This window comes from Oncorhynchus mykiss, chromosome 5 (assembly GCF_013265735.2).
Source record: "Oncorhynchus mykiss isolate Arlee chromosome 5, USDA_OmykA_1.1, whole genome shotgun sequence".
NCBI classification, from domain to species: Eukaryota; Metazoa; Chordata; class Actinopteri; order Salmoniformes; family Salmonidae; genus Oncorhynchus; species Oncorhynchus mykiss.
The window spans coordinates 71,416,531-71,434,994 of record NC_048569.1 but is presented as its reverse complement, the minus strand read 5'-3'; the positions used below and the strand labels follow the sequence as shown (position 1 = coordinate 71,434,994).

The window sequence follows — 18,464 nt, the reverse complement described above, 5'->3', positions numbered from 1 at the left end:
TGTCAGCCACCGCAGCCCAACAACCAAGATCTGTAATGAGAGAGGAACGAGGATGGTTTCATATCTTTAATCAAAAAACATCATCACTCCAGAATCGACGTCAAACAGTAAAACATATCAACCTTATAATACAACCAGTTAACTTTTTGGCACTTCATATAAGGGACTACTAACACATGGGTGCAAATGAACTACCATTCCACTCCACATGGAGTCAAAATGAACTACCATTCCACTCCACATGGAGTCAAAATGAACTACCATTCCACTCCACATGGAGTCAAAATGAACTACCATTCCACTCCACATGGAGTCAAAATGAACCACTCTGTTTCAACTCTGACTTAAGTCCCGTTGATGCAGATAACTGGCAAGGCAACAAACGTCAGCGGCGTCTGCAACAAACTAATCTGGTAGCCCACGCAGGAACACTAAAGCCTAGACTAAATCCGGACCGTGGAAGATCTACACTATAGCGTGATTGAAATTTAAAGGCAATGGTTCCGCATTCATGGAGACTGCATTCACGGGAAACGCAACATACGTCGGCTCAAATGGAAATGACCTTTACATTTCAATCGCGCTGTAACGCGTATCTTCAGCAGTCTGGATTTCATCTAGCCCTAAATCAGCTAACTTTGACAAACATTCAGAAATAGACATAACTATTGCTTTTCTAATTTGTTTAAAAATGTCAACTTTGAAGTCAATTATACCATGTCGTTTGATTTCAAGTCTACCTTTCTTTATGAAGTTGGAATGTAAAGTTAATTCAGAATATTATGAAATTTAGCTGGCTAACTCTTTGACCCTGCTCTGTGCCATACTCCACTGTCTGTGCCATATATACTGTCTCCAATACAGGCCTATGGCTTCAACTCAAGTCTCCCCAATAGAGGTTGGGGTAGGGAAGGAGGGAGGGGGTGTTCTTTTCTCCTGTGTGTCTAACAAACGCAGACTAACACACAGACTGCATTCCCCTCACATCAATGGAGCATTATGCTCATTATGTCACAAAAGCCTTACATTAAAGAGTTTCTCTCTCTGACCTCGTGCTATACATTTACAATGTCTGTGTTCATGGAGTAGTTTATCAGAGTCCCCTTCCCTTGAGACAGTTAATGGACTGCATGCTAATGGTAGCGGCTAGCACTGACTGACTTGGGCAACAAGTTACCCTCATGTCAAGTAGCTACACGATTAAACCAATGAATGAATTGTATTGAAAGACAACTGGCCAAATTCAGTTGGAAACACTGCTGCTGAATCTGCCCAAGGCTCTTCCTTACTAAGACATGTTAGAACATAGGTCTCGGCCTGGCTGTGAGAACTACAATAACAGACAAACCAGCCTTAGAGTTCACAACACGTGCTTTGAAATGTAGAATTCTAACAGGCATGGAATGTATTGAGCCGCCATCGAGGATGGTTTCTCTGTATTGTACTCTGTAAATAGCTCTAGTGGGGTGGAAGAGTCCATTCAGGCTTTATATAAAGATAAATGTACTAAAGATACTCAGAGAGACAACCTCCCCCTTACAAGTGTGACTGACCAGGTTTGAACCCAGGTTGTCTGCAGGCCACAAGGCTGTGTTAGCCCAATGAACTAACACCACCAGAGACTCCCAATAGAGAAACAAAATGAACAATAACAAGCAGGATCTTTAGAGAGGAACTAGTTTCCATGGAAACGCTCAACTTAAATACCCCCAAACCACACCCCCCCACCCCCACATACGCACGTGCATGCTCGCTCAACCATGCACAGACACGCACGCACACACAGACACACATACATGTCCTCTGTAACGTAAAGTGCAACCGTACTGTACAACACTATATAGCCAGGCACAAGTAGCCTCTAACTAGTGATGAAAGAGAGGATCCCTCGTTACCGAACACTCAACCAAAACACAGCTGACAGAGTGCACGCTTGAATATAGAAGGTAGAATGTAGAAGTGGGAATGCTGCTGATGGAACTTCGGATCCACATAGACCAGGAAAAGAGCTGGTCACAATCACACAGAAACCCCCTGTTGCTCACAGAGACACAAAGGTGGTGAGGGAACGCCAGGGATGCATCTCAATGGTCTAAAATGGCGCCTCCCTCTCCTCATCTCCTCCATCTGCACTGATTTGAAAACACAGGGTCGATAAAAGCAATATGGAGGATGCCTATCAGCAACTGGTTTTCACCAGTCCACGTCTCATGTCAGTGCGGATAAAAGAAAGGATATGAGGACAGGGGACAAGGATAGAAGGCCAGGTTGGACTATAGAGAGGGAGAAGGTCTGTGGGGGTCTGGCTGTTCCATCAGGTCAGACTGTGTCCTCCATCATCATCAGTAGCTGTACATAGACAGGGGAGTATCCTCCATCATATCATCCTAAACAGGGGAAAACACAACAGGATGTAAATGGTGAGCGCTGGTCAAGATGACAGGTGGTGAGTGAAGTAAACGCTAATGCTAACAATAGCTACTTAGTGTAATAACTCACAAAAGAAGACTGATGCTTACGCAAGTCTTCAGGTCTCATTAATGTTAAGTGTTACACTGTCTCTTCACCTAACCACTTGCGTTCTACTGTCTCACCATAGGCAGGTCCTGGAGCCTGCGGAACTCAGGCCGCTGATCCCGTCGTCGCAGTTTGATGAAGAGGAGCAGGGTGATGATGGCTGCAGTGACGATGAAGACGGACACTAGTCCAGCTAGGAGAGGGTCCAGGGCAGGTCCACCACTATGGAACACTGGTTCCCCTGCTCGGGTGAGGGGAACATATTATACTATATATACATGTATACCACAGGAGGTTGGTGGCAACTTAATTGAGGAGAACGGACTTGTGGTAATGGCTGTCGTGGAATTAGTGGGATGGTATCCAAAACATCCAACACATGGTTTCCATGTGTTTGATACCATTCCATTAACTCCGTTCCAGCCATTATTATGAGCCGTCCTCCCCTCAGCAGCCTCCTGTGATAGATAACATAATATATTAAAATATTAAATATATCATATTATAAAATATAAACACAAGCTATTAACAGGATGTCTTACAAAGAGAATAAGACAGACTTGATTGTAGAGGGTAGTGACAGAGAGAGCGAGCAAGCCCGGGGCTTTCTGGGCATAGGACTAAACTGACGCACCCAGTATTGAACTGGCATCCCAACAAAAGCTATGCTGTTCTTTGTTTCCCTGCACAAGTCTGCCCCACCCCACACACACACACTCCCTCCTAAACATCTAAGGGTACTATCAGCACCACCACCCCACAATCATCTCTCTGTCTGGCAAGTGACAGAGCCAGTCATGGGACTGACGACTGGACCGTTTAGGTTTAGTGTGTGTGGTTTTATTAGACCGGGGTTGGATGTCTCCCCCCTTTATACGCCAGAGAGATCATAGTATATAATATTGTGGTTGCTGCTGTTTGATAACAAATAACAAAACACTAGCAACATAACACACCCACACGCATACACAACGAATCCATCTACTCACCATCCACTACATTGAGCTGAGAGGGGATGTCGGCATGCGTTTTAGCCTGGGATGGAGGGCTGCTGGCTGGGGTGGAAGCCGGGAGAGGGGTGATGCTGGATGTCTGGGTCTGGGGCTCAGACGTAGGTAGAGCTGGGGGAGAGGTGGTGGTAGTGGTGGTGAGAAAGGGACTGAGGGGCTGTTTAGGCTGGATAGGGTTAGAGGTATCTGGGTCAGGGCTGGGGGTTGAGCTGGGCTGGGGGGCAGCGGAGGTGTTAGTTGGGTGGGTCTCAGGCCTAGTAGGGGCTGGGGAAGCGGTGGTGGTGATGGGTGAGTGAGTTTTGGAGGAATGAGGGGCATGGCTGGATGGAGTGGTGGAGTAGACAGGTGTGTGTGTTGGGATGGTGGAAGGTTTGTGAACGAGGACTGTGGTGGTGGGTGTGTGTGTAGGGGCAGTGTGGTTGTCAGAGGGAGCATCAGAGGGTTGTGCGGTTTCTTCAGTGAGGTTCTCCGGGCCAGGGGTCTTCTCAGGGATGGGAGTGGGGGCAGGGACCCCCACACTGGTGGCTAGAAGAGAGAAGAGGAAAGGTTTTTAAGTGAAATTCAATACAAAGAAAAGAAGGACCCATTAATGTATCAAGTTTGCAAATATTTGTATCAATTAGAAAAGCAATTGATAGGTGAAAAGTCACAGTCAATATCTGCATAAAAAAACATTCAACAAGAAAAAACACAGTTGAACGCACACAAACACACTCGAATTAGCTGTGTATCTTCTAACTCCCAGCCAGAGGACACAGAGGAGCGACAAGCAGCAGTGTTGTGATGAGATAATATATACCTGTAAAACCTCCCAGAGGATACAGATACAGAGAGTGGGTGAGGTGCAGGTGGTGGGGGTGTATGTTTGCAATGAGCCAATGTGTGTGTGTGTGTGTGTGTCAGGCTCCAAACTTTCTCACCTTTCTGTGCGAAATCACACTGCATTTAATCACAGCACATCTCTCCTCCTCCTCCTCTAGTTCTACACTCTGCCCTCTTCCTGTATGCCTAACAACTTGCTGTTAATTCTCTGTTAATTCTCTCATGATCTTGTTTTTTTCCCTTAAGTTCTCCCTCTTCTGTCTATCTCATTTCTCTCTTTGTGCTCTAGTTAGTAAACCCAACAGTATTCTCCTTTTAAGGACCATGTTCTGTCTTCTAGTGTGTGTGTGTGTGTGTGTGTGTGTGTGTGTGTGTGTGTGTGTGTGTGTGTGTGTGTGTGTGTGTGTGTGTGTGTGTGTGTGTGTGTGTATCATCACAGCCCAGTCACAGCTCTCCACTCTGCTTGTGCTGTATCTGACTATGTTGTGGCTTCTAAGTACCCCTGATCTAAGGTGGCATGGCTCTAAATAGACTGAGAACAAGCTGAACCATTTATCTTAAACAAATTATATGTTTAAATGTCAAATTTGAAATGGTATTTTATTAAATAATAAAGTAGTCCTCCGAACCAATACAATTCCATTCATTCTATTTTTTATCTTATACAGTACATTTACCTGGGACCTCTTTTACCACTACGACTGCTGTGTCGTTGCTACTGCTACTGCTGCTGTTGCTACTGCTGCTGTTGTTGTTGGAGAGCCCTCCATCAGTGAGGTTGCTGGCTGGCTTTGGGGAGTCTGTGCTGGGGAGGGACAGAGAGTCTGGAGGAGAGGGAGAACCTCCAGGGAGGGGTGCCTGAACAGCCCCGGACATACCTAGGGTCAGAGGTCCGTCTGAGGGAGAGGAGTGAGCACCAAGGTCCTGGCCTGGAAAAGAGAGACAATCAGGGTGACATTTTGACGTTCAGTTAATATGAGTGTGTTGCTGAAGCAAGTGCACAATAAGGAATGATGTAAGGAAAGTCATCAAATAGTATTTTCATGATCTCTGAAATAAGTCAATCTGTGAATGATGCATTTCTTCAGTCAGATAGTCCTTGTTTTCCAGAAGAATGACATATCTATTAGATCCCTTCAGGACCAGTTAGGATCATTTCTTCCAACTCCTCCTGAGAAGGGGAGGCTGCTCTATTTTTAAAGAAGTGTAGACAGAGAGGATAGATGGTCTACTGGAATAGATGGTGAGGCAGAATACAGATGTAACATGTATTATTCAACTCTGGTCTATGTCTGCTAAAGAGGAGACATTGGGGACATGCCGAGAATTGTTCCTTTTACATTTTAAAGGACTGCCGTCACGTAAAATATGCATATTCAAACACCACTATCTGTGACTGTCTGTTGCGCTGACATTTTCAGTTAAACAACACGATTCCTATGCAATTAAGGAAAGCTTGATCCAAAGTGAGCTAACATTTGGAACCCAAACAATAGCCAACCAGTAACACTCAATAACCAATTTAAGAAGATGAGCATCAGATTAGATACTTAGATTCACTAATCTCTCTTGTTCGTGTTCAATCTCTCTTGCCCTGCCTAAACAATATCTAGTCTCAACAGGCTCACTATAGTAATCAGGAAGGTTTTGTCACTGTCAGCATTGGCACCATAAAACATTGTAGTTGTTTTTTGCATGGTGACCCACAAGATGAAAAACCCCAGGTCTGTAACCACACGTTAGTGTTGAACCGTTAGGGCACATTCGTTCCAAAAGAACTGCAGAATCGTGCTGATGTAAATGGGACATTTTTAGCTTTGAGTCATGCCTGTTGTCATGCTGTATACACGGTCCAACAGTTTTATTGCAGCCAGAAAGGTCACATGTGATATCTGTCTGTCTCTCTTCTCCTCTGTCTGTCCTTCCCTCGTCCTCATTTCCATCTATCTATTCCTCTCCCCCTTTCCTTCTCACACTCCTCCTCCTCTCCTCTCCCCCCTCTATCTGATAAAGTCCAGACTACCAGTCTAATGCCATTACAAGCCAGTGACACAGTGACGTGGAGCCTCTTATTCCCCTCTCCATCACTCACACAGCTCAACACACACAATCAAACACACAGTGACGTGCACACAACATGCTGACGGCATGAAAGCCCATGCATGTACACACAAACTTTTGACATAGCTATAAAAGACCATGCACACACACACACACACACACACACACACACACACACACACACACACACACACAAACGTACACATACCAGTGTGTGAAAAGTGAGTGGCTGTACAATACTGGCCCTGTTCCCCTGCCTCATCTCTGTTAGGGCTGCTCAGGTCAAGCTGTGGGGGGAGGGTGTGTGTTGTGTCTGGGGAGCTATGAAGGGAACCACTGTTTGCCATAGAGAAACACTTTCCCCTTTTCATGCGTTACAGGGTCACACACATGAACACACACTCAGGGCGATACAGCACGCACCTGGGGAAATAACTTGACCCTTACATCTGAAAGAACAGCCAACCATTTCTCTGCTAACAGATTTGCAGTTTTCCTTTCAGCACTGGGTGTGTATCTGTGTGAGAAGCTATACTGTGGCTGTTTTCTAGACCCATATTTAGGCTATACACATTTTTATTTTATTTATCTGTTATTTTACCAGGTAAGTTGACTGAGAACACGTTCTCATTTGCAGCAACGACCTGGGGAATAGTTACAGGGGAGAGGAGGGGGGATGAATGAGCCAATTGTAAACTAGGGGTTATTAGGTGGCCGTGATGGTTTGAGGGCCAGATTGGGAATTTAGCCAGGACACCAGGGTTAACACCCCTACTCTTACGATAAGTGCCATGGGATCTTTAATGACCTCAGAGAGTCAGGACACCCGTTTAACATCCCAGCCGAAAGACAGCACCCTACACAGGGCAGTGTCCCCAATCACTGCCCTGGGAAATTGGGATATTTTTTTAGACCAGAGGAAAGAGTGCCTCCTACCGGCCCTCCAACACCACTTCCAGCAGCATCTGGTCTCCCATCCAGGAACTGACCAGGACCAACCCTGCTTAGCTTCAGAAGCAAGCCAGCAGTGGTATGCAGGGTGGTATACTGCTGGCTTAAATCTATGGACAATCAGTATAACAAGAATATGACAATGCTGCTCACTGAAATAGGCCACTTATTTACAAACACACAATCCTCCTAAGACCCTGTATTAAAAATAAACATCTGAAAAATCTGTATATACTCAGATTAAAAATGTAAATGTCAGAGTTCACATGGAATATAGCAAAGGAAACATTGTGTGCAACAGTGGCCTTTACAGAAATCCTTATTCAGGTTTTGTTTTTTCCCTGGTTTGGCCTCTGTGTAGCCTCTCCTCTCCCCCTTTTCTCTATTTCTCCTCTCCTCAATCCTCGTCACCTCCTCTCCTCTCCTACAATTGAATCTAACCAAGCTTGGTAGAAAAATGTCAGTTGACTACATGACTATAGACTAGAAGATGACTGGATGTCACTTTAGTTGACAGCATATACAGCCAACTCCAGGCTTTGACATTCAACTGACTGAGTTTCCACACTCATTTACGAGCAGCAGCAAATGCCATCCTGTGACTCTATGCTATTTCCAAGTTCATTTTAATTCCAGTTTGAAGACCTTGTGACAGCATCGTGCTGCAATTAATAAAACATTTTCAAATGTCAACCTGTGTTTCCCTGTCCTTACTTAGCTACTGAAGACTATACACTCTGCTAAGTAGAATTGAGAGTCAGAAAGAGAGAGACAGAGAAAGAGAGAGAGAGGGGTGAGAAAATAGAGAGAGAGAATGTGAGATGGCAAAAAGAAGGATGGAGGGGTCAGAAAGGGAGAGAGAGATGGGAGGGAGAGGTGAAAGGCAGAGTTGTAAGAGAAATGGAGTGTGTGTGAGGAGCTGAGATCAGGTAGAAGTAGGAGGAGGAGGAGGAGGAGGAGGAGGAAGAGCTAATACTGCAGCAATAAGTGCTCTGTACTTTTTTAAACACTAAGGCCTGTGCTGTCTCTGTATTAGATAAGCAATATGCGACTTTAGTTTTGGGCTGGCTTCATTGCTGTCAAGAAAAGGGAGACAAAAGGGAGAGACAGAGGGAGCTGGCCAGAGCACAGCTAAGAGTGTGGCAGGCACATAAATGTTTGTTCTGAACTATAAATAACTGTGATTGTTCCAAAGCCTACTCAGCCCCTCCTACTGAGTGCGCACACACACACACACACACACACACACACACACACACACACACACACACACACACACACACACACACACACATACACATACACACACACACACACACACATACACACACACACACACACACACACAGAGTATGTATATTGGATACACAAAATTGTAGAAATCGTTGGTACAATAGGATAGAGTGCTTGACCTGCAACCCTAGACCACAGTTCGAGTTGTGGTCAGGCACTGATTTGGGCCTAAATTTGCGATTTTTGGGTTGGAAAGTGTGCTAGACATCTAGGAGCCGTGGCAGACACACAGGGCATCTGTAAGAACCTTAAGTTCTAGGAACTAGGTCTTGGAACTTGGTAGGAACACACCCAGTCTGCCTGCATCCTCCCTCTGTGGTTTGACGAAACAAATATAATTGTGTGCATCTCAAGACACTAGACAAGTGTCCTGGGGTACACCCAGGGGCCGTGGTTACTCATTTTAGTTCCAGCCCAGCACTAACACCTGTTTGCCTTTGATTAGTTGAATCAGGTGTGTTACTGCTGGGCTGGAACAAAAATGTGCAACGCTGTGGGCCCTCCTTGTAGGAAAGGTTTGAGGAACACTGGTCTAAGGCAGCATCCTTTCCCCTTTCCTTCATCTGCACCATAGAGTGAACAACCATTACATTATCTATAATGTGCACAAAGATATAACACCCACGCCATGGAACCAGGGTCCAACCCTACAACCCCAATGCTTGTCCTCAGAAGATGACCCTGTATGTGTGTGTGTGTGTGTGTATGCGAGATAAAGAGACCCTAGACTGATTACAGTTAAACAGACAGTCATTATTCTGAACAATAAAAACTGATCAATAGAAATATCTAAAAACAGCTAATTGTGTGTGAGAACTACTGTATATGCTGAACTGTTTGTGAATGAAATCTCTGTTCATTGTAGCACACCAACAAGACGACTTTTAGTGGCTGGTATTGCTCAGTAACTGATTCAGAGGGAGTTACAATTATCATGGTAGGCCTACCACTTGTTAACAGTGTCATAACCTAGGCATAGACTGTCTGCATCTCTCACACACACCTACTTCTTTACTATGACTGTGAAATGTTAACTAATAATGTGAGAGACAGAGCAGACCATCAAATTAAACACAGAGAACAAATATAGGATCAGCAGATGGTTGAAAGAGAGAGAGAGAGAGCAAAGAATGACATGATGAAAATGTAAAGGTGGATTTGAAATGGCAATTCAGTATTTACCTCAAGAGGTAAGCAGTAGCAGGGATGTCAGGAAGATAGAGAGAAGAGGAAAAATAAATGGACTGAAATAACTGATAGAGGCATAACTGTATTATAAACCTACAGACACAATGACTTCGACCTACAGCAAATAAATCACATGGGCTTTTTGCTTATTCAAACAGGCCACAACTTATCCATCATGCGCACGATTAAAAAACTAAAAAGGATCTGATTGCCAGGACTACAATGTATTATGTGTGTATTTATTCTAACAACCCCCGAAACACAGAAGTGCGAATCCCAGAGCTTCTTACCTTCTACAATCGAACCCAAGCTGAGGATCAGAGCGCACAGAGCGATGAGTATTTTGGTTTCCATCGCTCTCTCCTGTGATATAACAGTAACTATTAGAACACGGATGCCGTCTCGTCCTCTTCGCAGAGGTCTATTGTAGTTCGTTCTCTGTGGCCTCCCAACTATAAATAACTGTTAGCGCGTCGGCCCTGTGGAGAGCAGGAGTGAGCTACTGTAGCTTGCTTGACGAGTCTCCGAAGTGCACGAATACAAAGTATTCTCCTAAGCGAATACAAAGTGCCACGTGTTTAGCGCAGTTATAGTTGGGTCTCCTTCCCTGCTGACTCACGAGTTCTAGCCACTGTTCCTCGGCAGTCTGACGAACACACAACGTAAAGAGATCCAAGCCGAATAGACTGATTTTCCTATTAGCCTTTGGTCAGAAAGAAGAGTGTCATCGCTGAAACCATCACTACCAGTGACACAAGTGCCAATAGAAGGGGCGTGATGGAGAGAGGGGAGGGAGGAGAACCAGGAAGGGGCACAGAGACGCCCTGAAATTACAACTCATACAGCAAATTTATCACACAGTCTGTGACAGAAATAGAGGACATGATTTTCTCTATAAAGGATGCACAGAGGCATCTATGTTCTATGGTACAGGGGAGAAAATAGGCAGAGGCATCTATGTTCTACATAATGTTCTAAGAAAATAAGCCCAATATACAAAACTTTGTTTTACTAATTTGTAGGAACATTTACATTTGTTGCCTCTCTGGAAAGATTTTTAAAAATTTGGTGTGTCTCTTTCAACTGACAAGAAATATAGTCATATTGAAAAATCCTATCTAAAAAAATCTTACATTTATCAACTAAATTGCATTTCCCACCAAGGAAATTGAAGACTACTGTCCTGTCATCAACTGACATAACTGGCTATGACATAACAGGGCGTTTTACTGTAATAAAAATGTATGCAATGTTTTCAAACAGCCACCAAGAGTCCCTGTTGCACAGTAAACCAATCTACAAAGCGACGAGAATCCATAGACTTAGCCCTCTCGTCTTGCCACATGCAAGCAACGTCAGATAGAGTGAATTTCTGTCACCTTTTCATCAACATTTAGGTAGTCTATCTTGCCTATGTATTGTTTGGAAGTAAATGCAAAACATCCATGATGTTGAATACCATAAGAGTCAAATATATGGCTCTGCTTAGGGCTATGCAAATGTATATCACTACTATAGACTTTAAAATTCAAGACTGGAACATACGTAAAAATATACCATGAAAGATTTTCATACAATTTTAATGCATCATAATTTGTCTTTATAAAACGATCACTGCTTTGAAAGCAGGGCCGTGGCAGAGGGAAAGATAAGTGGCGTAATAGCTTATCATTGGCTGTGGGGACAGTGACGTTACGGAGGCTGAAGTCGGTAGCTGGCAGTATCTGCATTATTTCTACCGTCGTAGCAAAGACAGAGACAATATACAGGATATTTAGCCAGTAACAAGTAACACACATTTCTAATGCCAACGCATGTTTGGATATGAATTAAAAAGGTAGGTTTAACTAGCTCCGTAGGTTGTCTTTACAGACACATTTTCAAGAGAGTAACAAGATGCTTTGCTAGCTAGCTTGTCCCCAGACATACAGAATAATCGGGGCCCACAGAGGCCGGTCAGCTAACAAGGTTTAGCTTCAGAAGCTAAAGTTATTTAGCTAACACAGAAGAGCCAGTCATCCAAATCGTGGTTACAGACATTTGACTAGTGCCGCGTTCTGTAGCTATCCAGACAGCTAGCAAGCTAAAGAAGCGGCTCCGTCTTTTATTGACAGACAGACCGGTTGGGCTAACATGGAGACGTCGGGGAGAATAACAACCACGCCAGATGCCCACGACTTCACAGTGGAAAACGTGGAAAAGGTAAGAATCTTAATCTATGGACAAATTCACCAATCGAACAAGTATAATCAAAATATCAGATGTGTGTAGACACGTGTTTTTCAAGAATGAATTTTCAATGGGGTAGTTATAATGGTAGGGGGTATAGCTTTCCACATATACAGTATCATGACATGAGTTTATCAGCTAACCGTGGTGTAACAAACAAGTTGTTTTTTGTCTTTGCACTGAATGAGACCAGCTAGTCTTTGCAGCTGAAACGTCAACAATAGCAAGTCTTTATTCTGTCCCCTTGCCTGTGTATTCCCCTCACCATTGGTGGAAAAAGACAGTCACTCAAGTAAAATAGTGCTTGAGTAAAAATATTTTTGTTCTAAATATACTTAAGTGTCAAAAGTAAATGTATAAATCATTTCAAATTCCTTATATTAAGCAAAGCAGACGGCACCATTTTCTTGTTTTTAAAATGTACATATAGCCAACACTCAGACATCATTACAAAAGATGCATTGGTGTTTAATGAGTCTGCCAGATCAGAGGCATTAAGGATGACCACGTGTTTTCTTGAAAAGTGCTGAATTGGACCATTTTCCTGTCCTGCTAAGTAATCAAAATGTAATGAGTACTTTTGGGGTCAGGTAAAAGTACATTAGTTTCTTTAGGAATGTAGTGAAGTCAAAGTTGTCAAAAATATAAATAGTAGGGTAAAGTACAGATACCCCCCAAAACTACTTAAGTGGTACTTTAAAGTATTTTTACTTAAGTACTTTACACCAATGCCCCTGACTAATCTAAACCAATAGCTATGACTGGAGGGCTGGTCTCTCTGTATAATTGACTCAGGGCGATACATCTGTCCTCCTCTCACCCTGTCTGTGTGATGCACTACATCATCCAAACTACTCTGGTGAAGGTTGTTGTGACTGAATGTAGGCTAGAAGAAAAGGGTACAGTGGAGTGCATTGTGTATACAGTGCAGAATATCAAACAAAAAGTAGAACTAAGTACTATTTGGTTATGTCGAGGTCTAGAATGTAACAGAATGTAATTTCTTGCTGTTTGGGGTTTTAGGCTGGGTTTCTGTATAGCACTTTGTGACATCGGCTGATGTAAAAAGGGCTTTATAAATACATTTGATTGATTGTACAGAAAGAGATGAGGCAAAGCACTCTACTAGGGTTTTAAATGCCTTTATTTCTATGGCATGTGTCTGCCCACTTGAGATTATTTCTCTGATTATGTAATTTCTAGTAGTCTATGTAGAGAGTTATGCTTTCTGTCCACATTAATCTTCCTAACATGTCTTACACACACTGTATCTATTCCTCTTCATCTGTCACAGATGAAGGATTCATCATCAATATCTAGAACATCTAAAGCTGTTTAATGAATCCACAGCAGCTGATGTGTGTGTGTTCCGTATATACCGCCACAGGGAATTAACTTTTTTAATATGCAGCAGAACACAAACCTCAAGGCAAGTTTTGATGAAGTGTGTACTGGAGCCTGGTGACAGTTGGTGTCCTCAGTGCTTAGGAGGACAGAGGAGATATTTTTGTACTATGTTGCACAATGCTGGTGGTCAATAAGATGGCAGGATCCATCTCTCCCTCTCGCTCCCTGTGTCTCACTTGCTTGCCTTTGTCTAGACATCTTATTTTCTTTCTCTTAACTCCCCTTCACCATCCTTCTGTTCTCATTTTTGTGTGATCCCCCCTCAGTACCTCTGCAGACAGTCCTGCTACTGTGATCTTCTTACAATATTATGCTGCCTGTTTGTCTTTGTCTGTCCTTCCATCCTGTCTGTGTCCCTCTGTCTGTCCCTCTGTCTGTCAATCTGGTCTAAATTCTGAGAAAGATCAAATGTTTGTGTGCATTACAGTCCATGAGTCTTTTATCAGGCCTGGCTAATTGTGTCCCCATACTGCTGTGCAGTGGAGTTCTCAGCTAATGATTAGCCAGCTGGGAGCGAGAGAGAGAGAATTTTGGTACTGGAGGTCATTATAACCACCAGACAACTCTCCATCTCTGTCATCTAAGGTGTGTGTGTTGGCATGCTGTGGCTGCTAGGTTTCTGTGATGAATCTCCCTGTTGCTGGGTGGCTGGTGACCAGGGCCAGAGGGGACGATAGGGGGTTGGTGGAGAGGGGGACGTGTGAGACAAAGAAATTGGATGAGATGGAGAAGCGAGTTGGACGGAGGTTGGGAGAGGGTGGGGGTAATGTCTGACATTGACTGTAAAGAAAGGAGGGAGTGTGGGAGGGGGGATTCGACTGTCTTTATTAGAGAGACAGTGGAAGGGAGTATGAGAAAGAGGGAGGGGAGGAGGGGATATGCGACAGTCATGATTAAGAGAGGGAGAGAGAGGTATGGAGAACAGGAGAGATGGGCAGATGCAGTGATAAAAGTGGAGGGAGAGGAAATTGAAGTGCAGGGGGAGAGGGAGAAAGGTGTGGCTGCGTTTCAATAGATACAGGTGGCTCCTTCTCATTGGCCCTTTTCTGATTCACACAATATATAGCTAGAGTGTGTCTCAATTGTGTGTAGCTTCCTCTCTGTTTCCTCTACTTAATCTCCTTGTCTCCTCTCGTACTGCTGTGAATAGGGAAAACTAGGCCGGTGAAAGCAGTCGTTGGCCGGAAGGTGTCCACCATATGTGCTGTTGTTTTCAGATAGATGCAGATGAGAGAGACGAGACGAGGAATGGAAGGAGAGCAAAACACTGTAGACCAGGGCTCTCTCTCTCCATCCCTGTTTCTGGAGAGCTACTGTCCTGGAAGTTCTCTCTCCATCCCTGTTTCTGCAGAGCTACCGTCCTGTTCACTCCAACCATAATCTAGCGCACCTGATTTGAGTAATTAGCTGGTTGATAAACTGAATCTGGACGGTTCTGATTTAGAATATGTGGACAATTACAAATACCTAGGTGTCTGGTTAGACTGTAAACTCTCCTTCCAGACTCACATTAAGGATCTCCAATCCAAAATTAAATCTAGAATCGGCTTCCTGTTTTGCAACAAAGCATCCTTCACTCATGCTGCCAAACATACCCTCGTAAAACTGACCAACTTACCGATCCTTAACTTTGGCGATGTCATTTATAAAATAGTCTCCAACACTGTATTCAGCAAACTGGATGCAGTCTATCACAGTGCCATCCATTTTGTCACCACATCCCCATATACTACCCACCACTGTGACCTGTATGGTCTCGTTGGCAGGCCCTCTCTTCATATTCGTCGCCAAACCACTGGCTCCAGGTCGTCTATACGTCTGCCTTATCACAGCTCACTGGTCACCATAGCAGCACCAACCCATAGCACGCGCTCCAGCAGGTATATTTCACGGGTCACCCCCAAAGCCTATTCCTACTTTGGCTGCCTTTCCTTCCAGTTCTCTGCTGCCAATGACTGGAACAAATTGCAAAATTCACTGAAGATGGAGACTCATATCTCCCTCACTAACTTCAAGCATCAGCTGTCAGAGCAGCTCACAGATCATTGCACCTGTACATAGCTCATCTGTAAATAGCCCATTCAACTACCTCATCCCCATATTTGTTTTGTTTTTTCTCCTTCGCAACCCAGTCTCTCTCCTTGCACATTTATCTTCTGCACATCTATTGTTTAATTCTTCACCACTACAGCCTATTTATTGCCCTACCTCCCTAATCTTACCTAATTTGCACACACTGTATGTAGACTTTTCTATTGTTATTGACTGTACGTTTGTTTATTCCATGTGTAACTCTGTGTTGTTTGTGTCGCACTGCTTTGCTTTATCTTGGCCAGGTCGCAGTTGTAAATGAGAACTTGTTCTTAACTGGCCTACCTGGTGAAAAATAAATAAATCAGGTTAGTTACAACTGGGGTTGGATTGAAAACCTACAGGATGGTAGCTCTCCAGAAACAGGGTTGGAGAGCCCTGTTGTACACTGTTGAGATGTACATTGAGTGTACAAAACATTAGGAGTACCTTCCTAATATTGAGTTGCACCTCCCCTTTGCTCTCAGAACAGCCTTGATTTTTTGGGGCATGGACTCAACAAGTTGTTGAAACGTTCCACAGGGATGCTGGCCCATGTTGATTCCAATGCTTCCCACAGTTGTCAAGTTGGCTAGATGTCCTTTGGGTGATGGACCATTCTTCATACACACCGGAAACTGTTGAGCGTGAAAAACCCAGCAGCGTTGCAGTTCTTGACACAAACCGGTGCGCCTGGCACCTACTACCATACCCTGTTCAAAGTTAATTAAATATTCTGTCTTGCCCATTCACCCTCTGAATGGCACACTTACACAAGCCATGTCTCAAGGCTTTAAAATCCTTCTTTAACCTGTCTCTTCCCCTTCATCTACACTGATTTGAAGTAGATTTAATGACATCAATAAGGGATCAAAGCTTTCACCTGGTCAGTCTGTCATGGAAAGAGCAGGCGTTGCTAATGTTTTGTACAGTCCGTGTAGACCTAGTCTCCCAGTAGGTACCTATAACAGCTGAGTTCAATGCACACTCAAACATCTCTTCAGTCTCAAACAGCAAATCGATTGAAAGCTAAATTGTGCTTCCCAAAAGTGGATAAGAAGAGGAGAGCAAATTGATACAGAAGTCCGCTCTCTCTCGTGTGTGAGCGTGTGCGTTATGGAGAAGTAGGTTCCTGGCCCTGTCTTGGTTCCACCAGTACAATAGCCTTTGTCCCAGCTGTCTGTGTGTATGTGCCCAGCACAATTCCTTTGTGTGTGTGTGTGTGATAATAACGGATACTGTGGCCAGGCAGTCTGGATATACACTACCGGTCAAAAGTTTTAGAACACCTACCCATTCAAGGGTTTTTGTTTATTTTTACTATTTTCTAGAATAAGAAGTGAAGACATCAAAACTATGAAATAACAGATATGGAATCATGTAGTAACCACAAAAGTGTTAAACAAATCAAAATATATTTGAGATTCTTCAAATAGCCACCTTTTACACACGCTTGGCATTCTATCAACCAGCTTCATGAGGTGGTCACCTGGAATGCATTTCAATTAACAGGTATGCCTTCTTAAAAATTAATTTGTGGAATTTCTTAATGTGTGTGTTTAACACTTTTTTTGGTTACTACATGATTCCATATGTGTTATTTCATAGGTTTAATGTCTTCACTATTCTACAATGTAGAAAATAGTAAAAATAAAGACACCCTTGAATGAGTAGGTGTTGTAAAACTTTTGACCAGTAGTGTATATCCTTTCCAAAGATAATCCAGTTAGTGTGTTATTACATCTGTTACCCAACATAGAGTTAGCCTAGACCACCTCATCTCATCCCATTGGATGGCTGCCTGCCTGGGTGGACCTGGTGCCAGCACCATAAAGCTAACGCCTAACCAGTCCCTTTCTGTGAACAATGAAGACAGAGAGGTACTGACACACACACACACACTGAGGGGTAGAAAGCGCGAGGGTGGGAGAGAAAGGAACCAACTACTGAGATACACAGACAGAGAGAATACAGAGAGAGCAGGGTGGTGGAATGTGATACTGAAACCAGAGTCATTGTGATGTGTAGAGAGAGAGAGAGAGATGGTGTTGTGCTATTTCAGTGCATGATTGATATGAGAGAATTAGAGCACTTCCAGTTGAGCATGACGTCACAACCCCCTCCCTTCCGTTATCGATGGTTGTTTCTTATTTTGGAGTCTGGAGCAGGTGCTAAATCTCATATCGTCATACCTGGTTGTGGTTGGATATCAGTATTCTCAATGGCAACCAAGTAATGATCATTCAATGGTCGTGAAGCTTTACTAATTGTGTTTTCATCTTTTTCTGGCTGGGATGCCATCGTCATTGGCAACATGGGAGTTAAACAAATATATGTATCTCTGCGCAGACTTCAGACACAGTCAACAACCAACCGCCCATGCCCCTACACACACACACACAGGCAAGCACGCATGCACACAGAACATCCCAGCTTTATTCATTCATCAGTTCCCCTCCTCCTTCTGCATGTTATTTGATCTCCATTTCACATCATTAATATAAATATGAACAGTTCTGATGATATAAGATGACATAGATCTAATCAATAATGATGATTGATTTATCCAGTCAGACATGGATCAATATCCTGTCTTTTCAAGAAAAGTCCCTTAGCAGGGCTCTGTCTGTCCCCCAGGAATGGTACAACATGACACAGGCAGTACATTACAGTAACTTGACTGGATATCAAAACCCAGACTGCTGTGTGACTCCAAACCTGTCAGCTTGCTGAGCTAATGCCTAGTCGCTAGATCTGAAGACTACAATGAGTCTTCAGGTCTCAGTTTACTGAACCTCCTCTAGTCTACATTAGTCTGCAGCACCCTCACTGTACAATGGTTGGGAGCAGATTTACTGTGTGGCTGGTTGCACCTGCATGCTATTCCCCTAGGGGCAGTACATTTTTTAAAACATT

At 43.7% G+C, this 18,464-nt stretch overlaps 2 protein-coding genes across 3 annotated transcripts in view; one reads left to right on the top strand and one right to left on the bottom strand.

Annotated features, from left to right (window-relative positions):
- Positions 1 to 51: 51 nt before the first annotated feature.
- Positions 52 to 10,624, bottom strand: LOC110522993 (predicted GPI-anchored protein 58). Its single transcript, XM_021601417.2, has 5 exons — positions 10,133 to 10,624; positions 5,027 to 5,278; positions 3,507 to 4,052; positions 2,595 to 2,758; positions 52 to 2,387 (listed from the first exon to the last, which is right to left on the bottom strand). The coding sequence occupies exons 1-5, from the start codon at positions 10,194 to 10,196 to the stop codon at positions 2,343 to 2,345; spliced, it is 1,071 nt and encodes a 356-aa protein (XP_021457092.2). The 5' UTR covers positions 10,197 to 10,624; the 3' UTR covers positions 52 to 2,342.
- An 861-nt stretch (positions 10,625 to 11,485) lies between these two features.
- The window catches only part of ipo13 (importin 13), a 51,837-nt gene continuing 44,858 nt past the window's right edge, over positions 11,486 to 18,464 (top strand). Inside the window, exons 1-2 of one of the 2 annotated variants that reach the window (XR_005051847.1) lie at positions 11,486 to 11,679; positions 11,957 to 12,044. Coding sequence is in view for 1 of the 2 variants with exons in the window: in XM_036978289.1 (XP_036834184.1) it covers positions 11,657 to 11,679; positions 11,957 to 12,044 (111 nt within the window). In the remaining variant the exon portion in view is untranslated. The remainder of the gene's footprint in view (positions 11,680 to 11,956; positions 12,045 to 18,464) is intronic. The other variant, XM_036978289.1, reaches the window with a different exon arrangement.

Bases quoted from the DNA above. Each gene is read 5' to 3' on its own strand.
- LOC110522993 (XM_021601417.2), bottom strand. From the start codon at position 10,196: ATGGAAACCAAAATACTCATCGCTCTGTGCGCTCTGATCCTCAGCTTG. The intron at 4,053-5,026 runs GTAAATGTACTG...TCTCTCTTCTAG, and splicing joins AGTGGTAAAAGAGGTCCCAG to CCACCAGTGTGGGGGTCCCT. The intron at 2,388-2,594 runs GTGAGACAGTAG...TCCCCTGTTTAG, and splicing joins GGCTCCAGGACCTGCCTATG to GATGATATGATGGAGGATAC.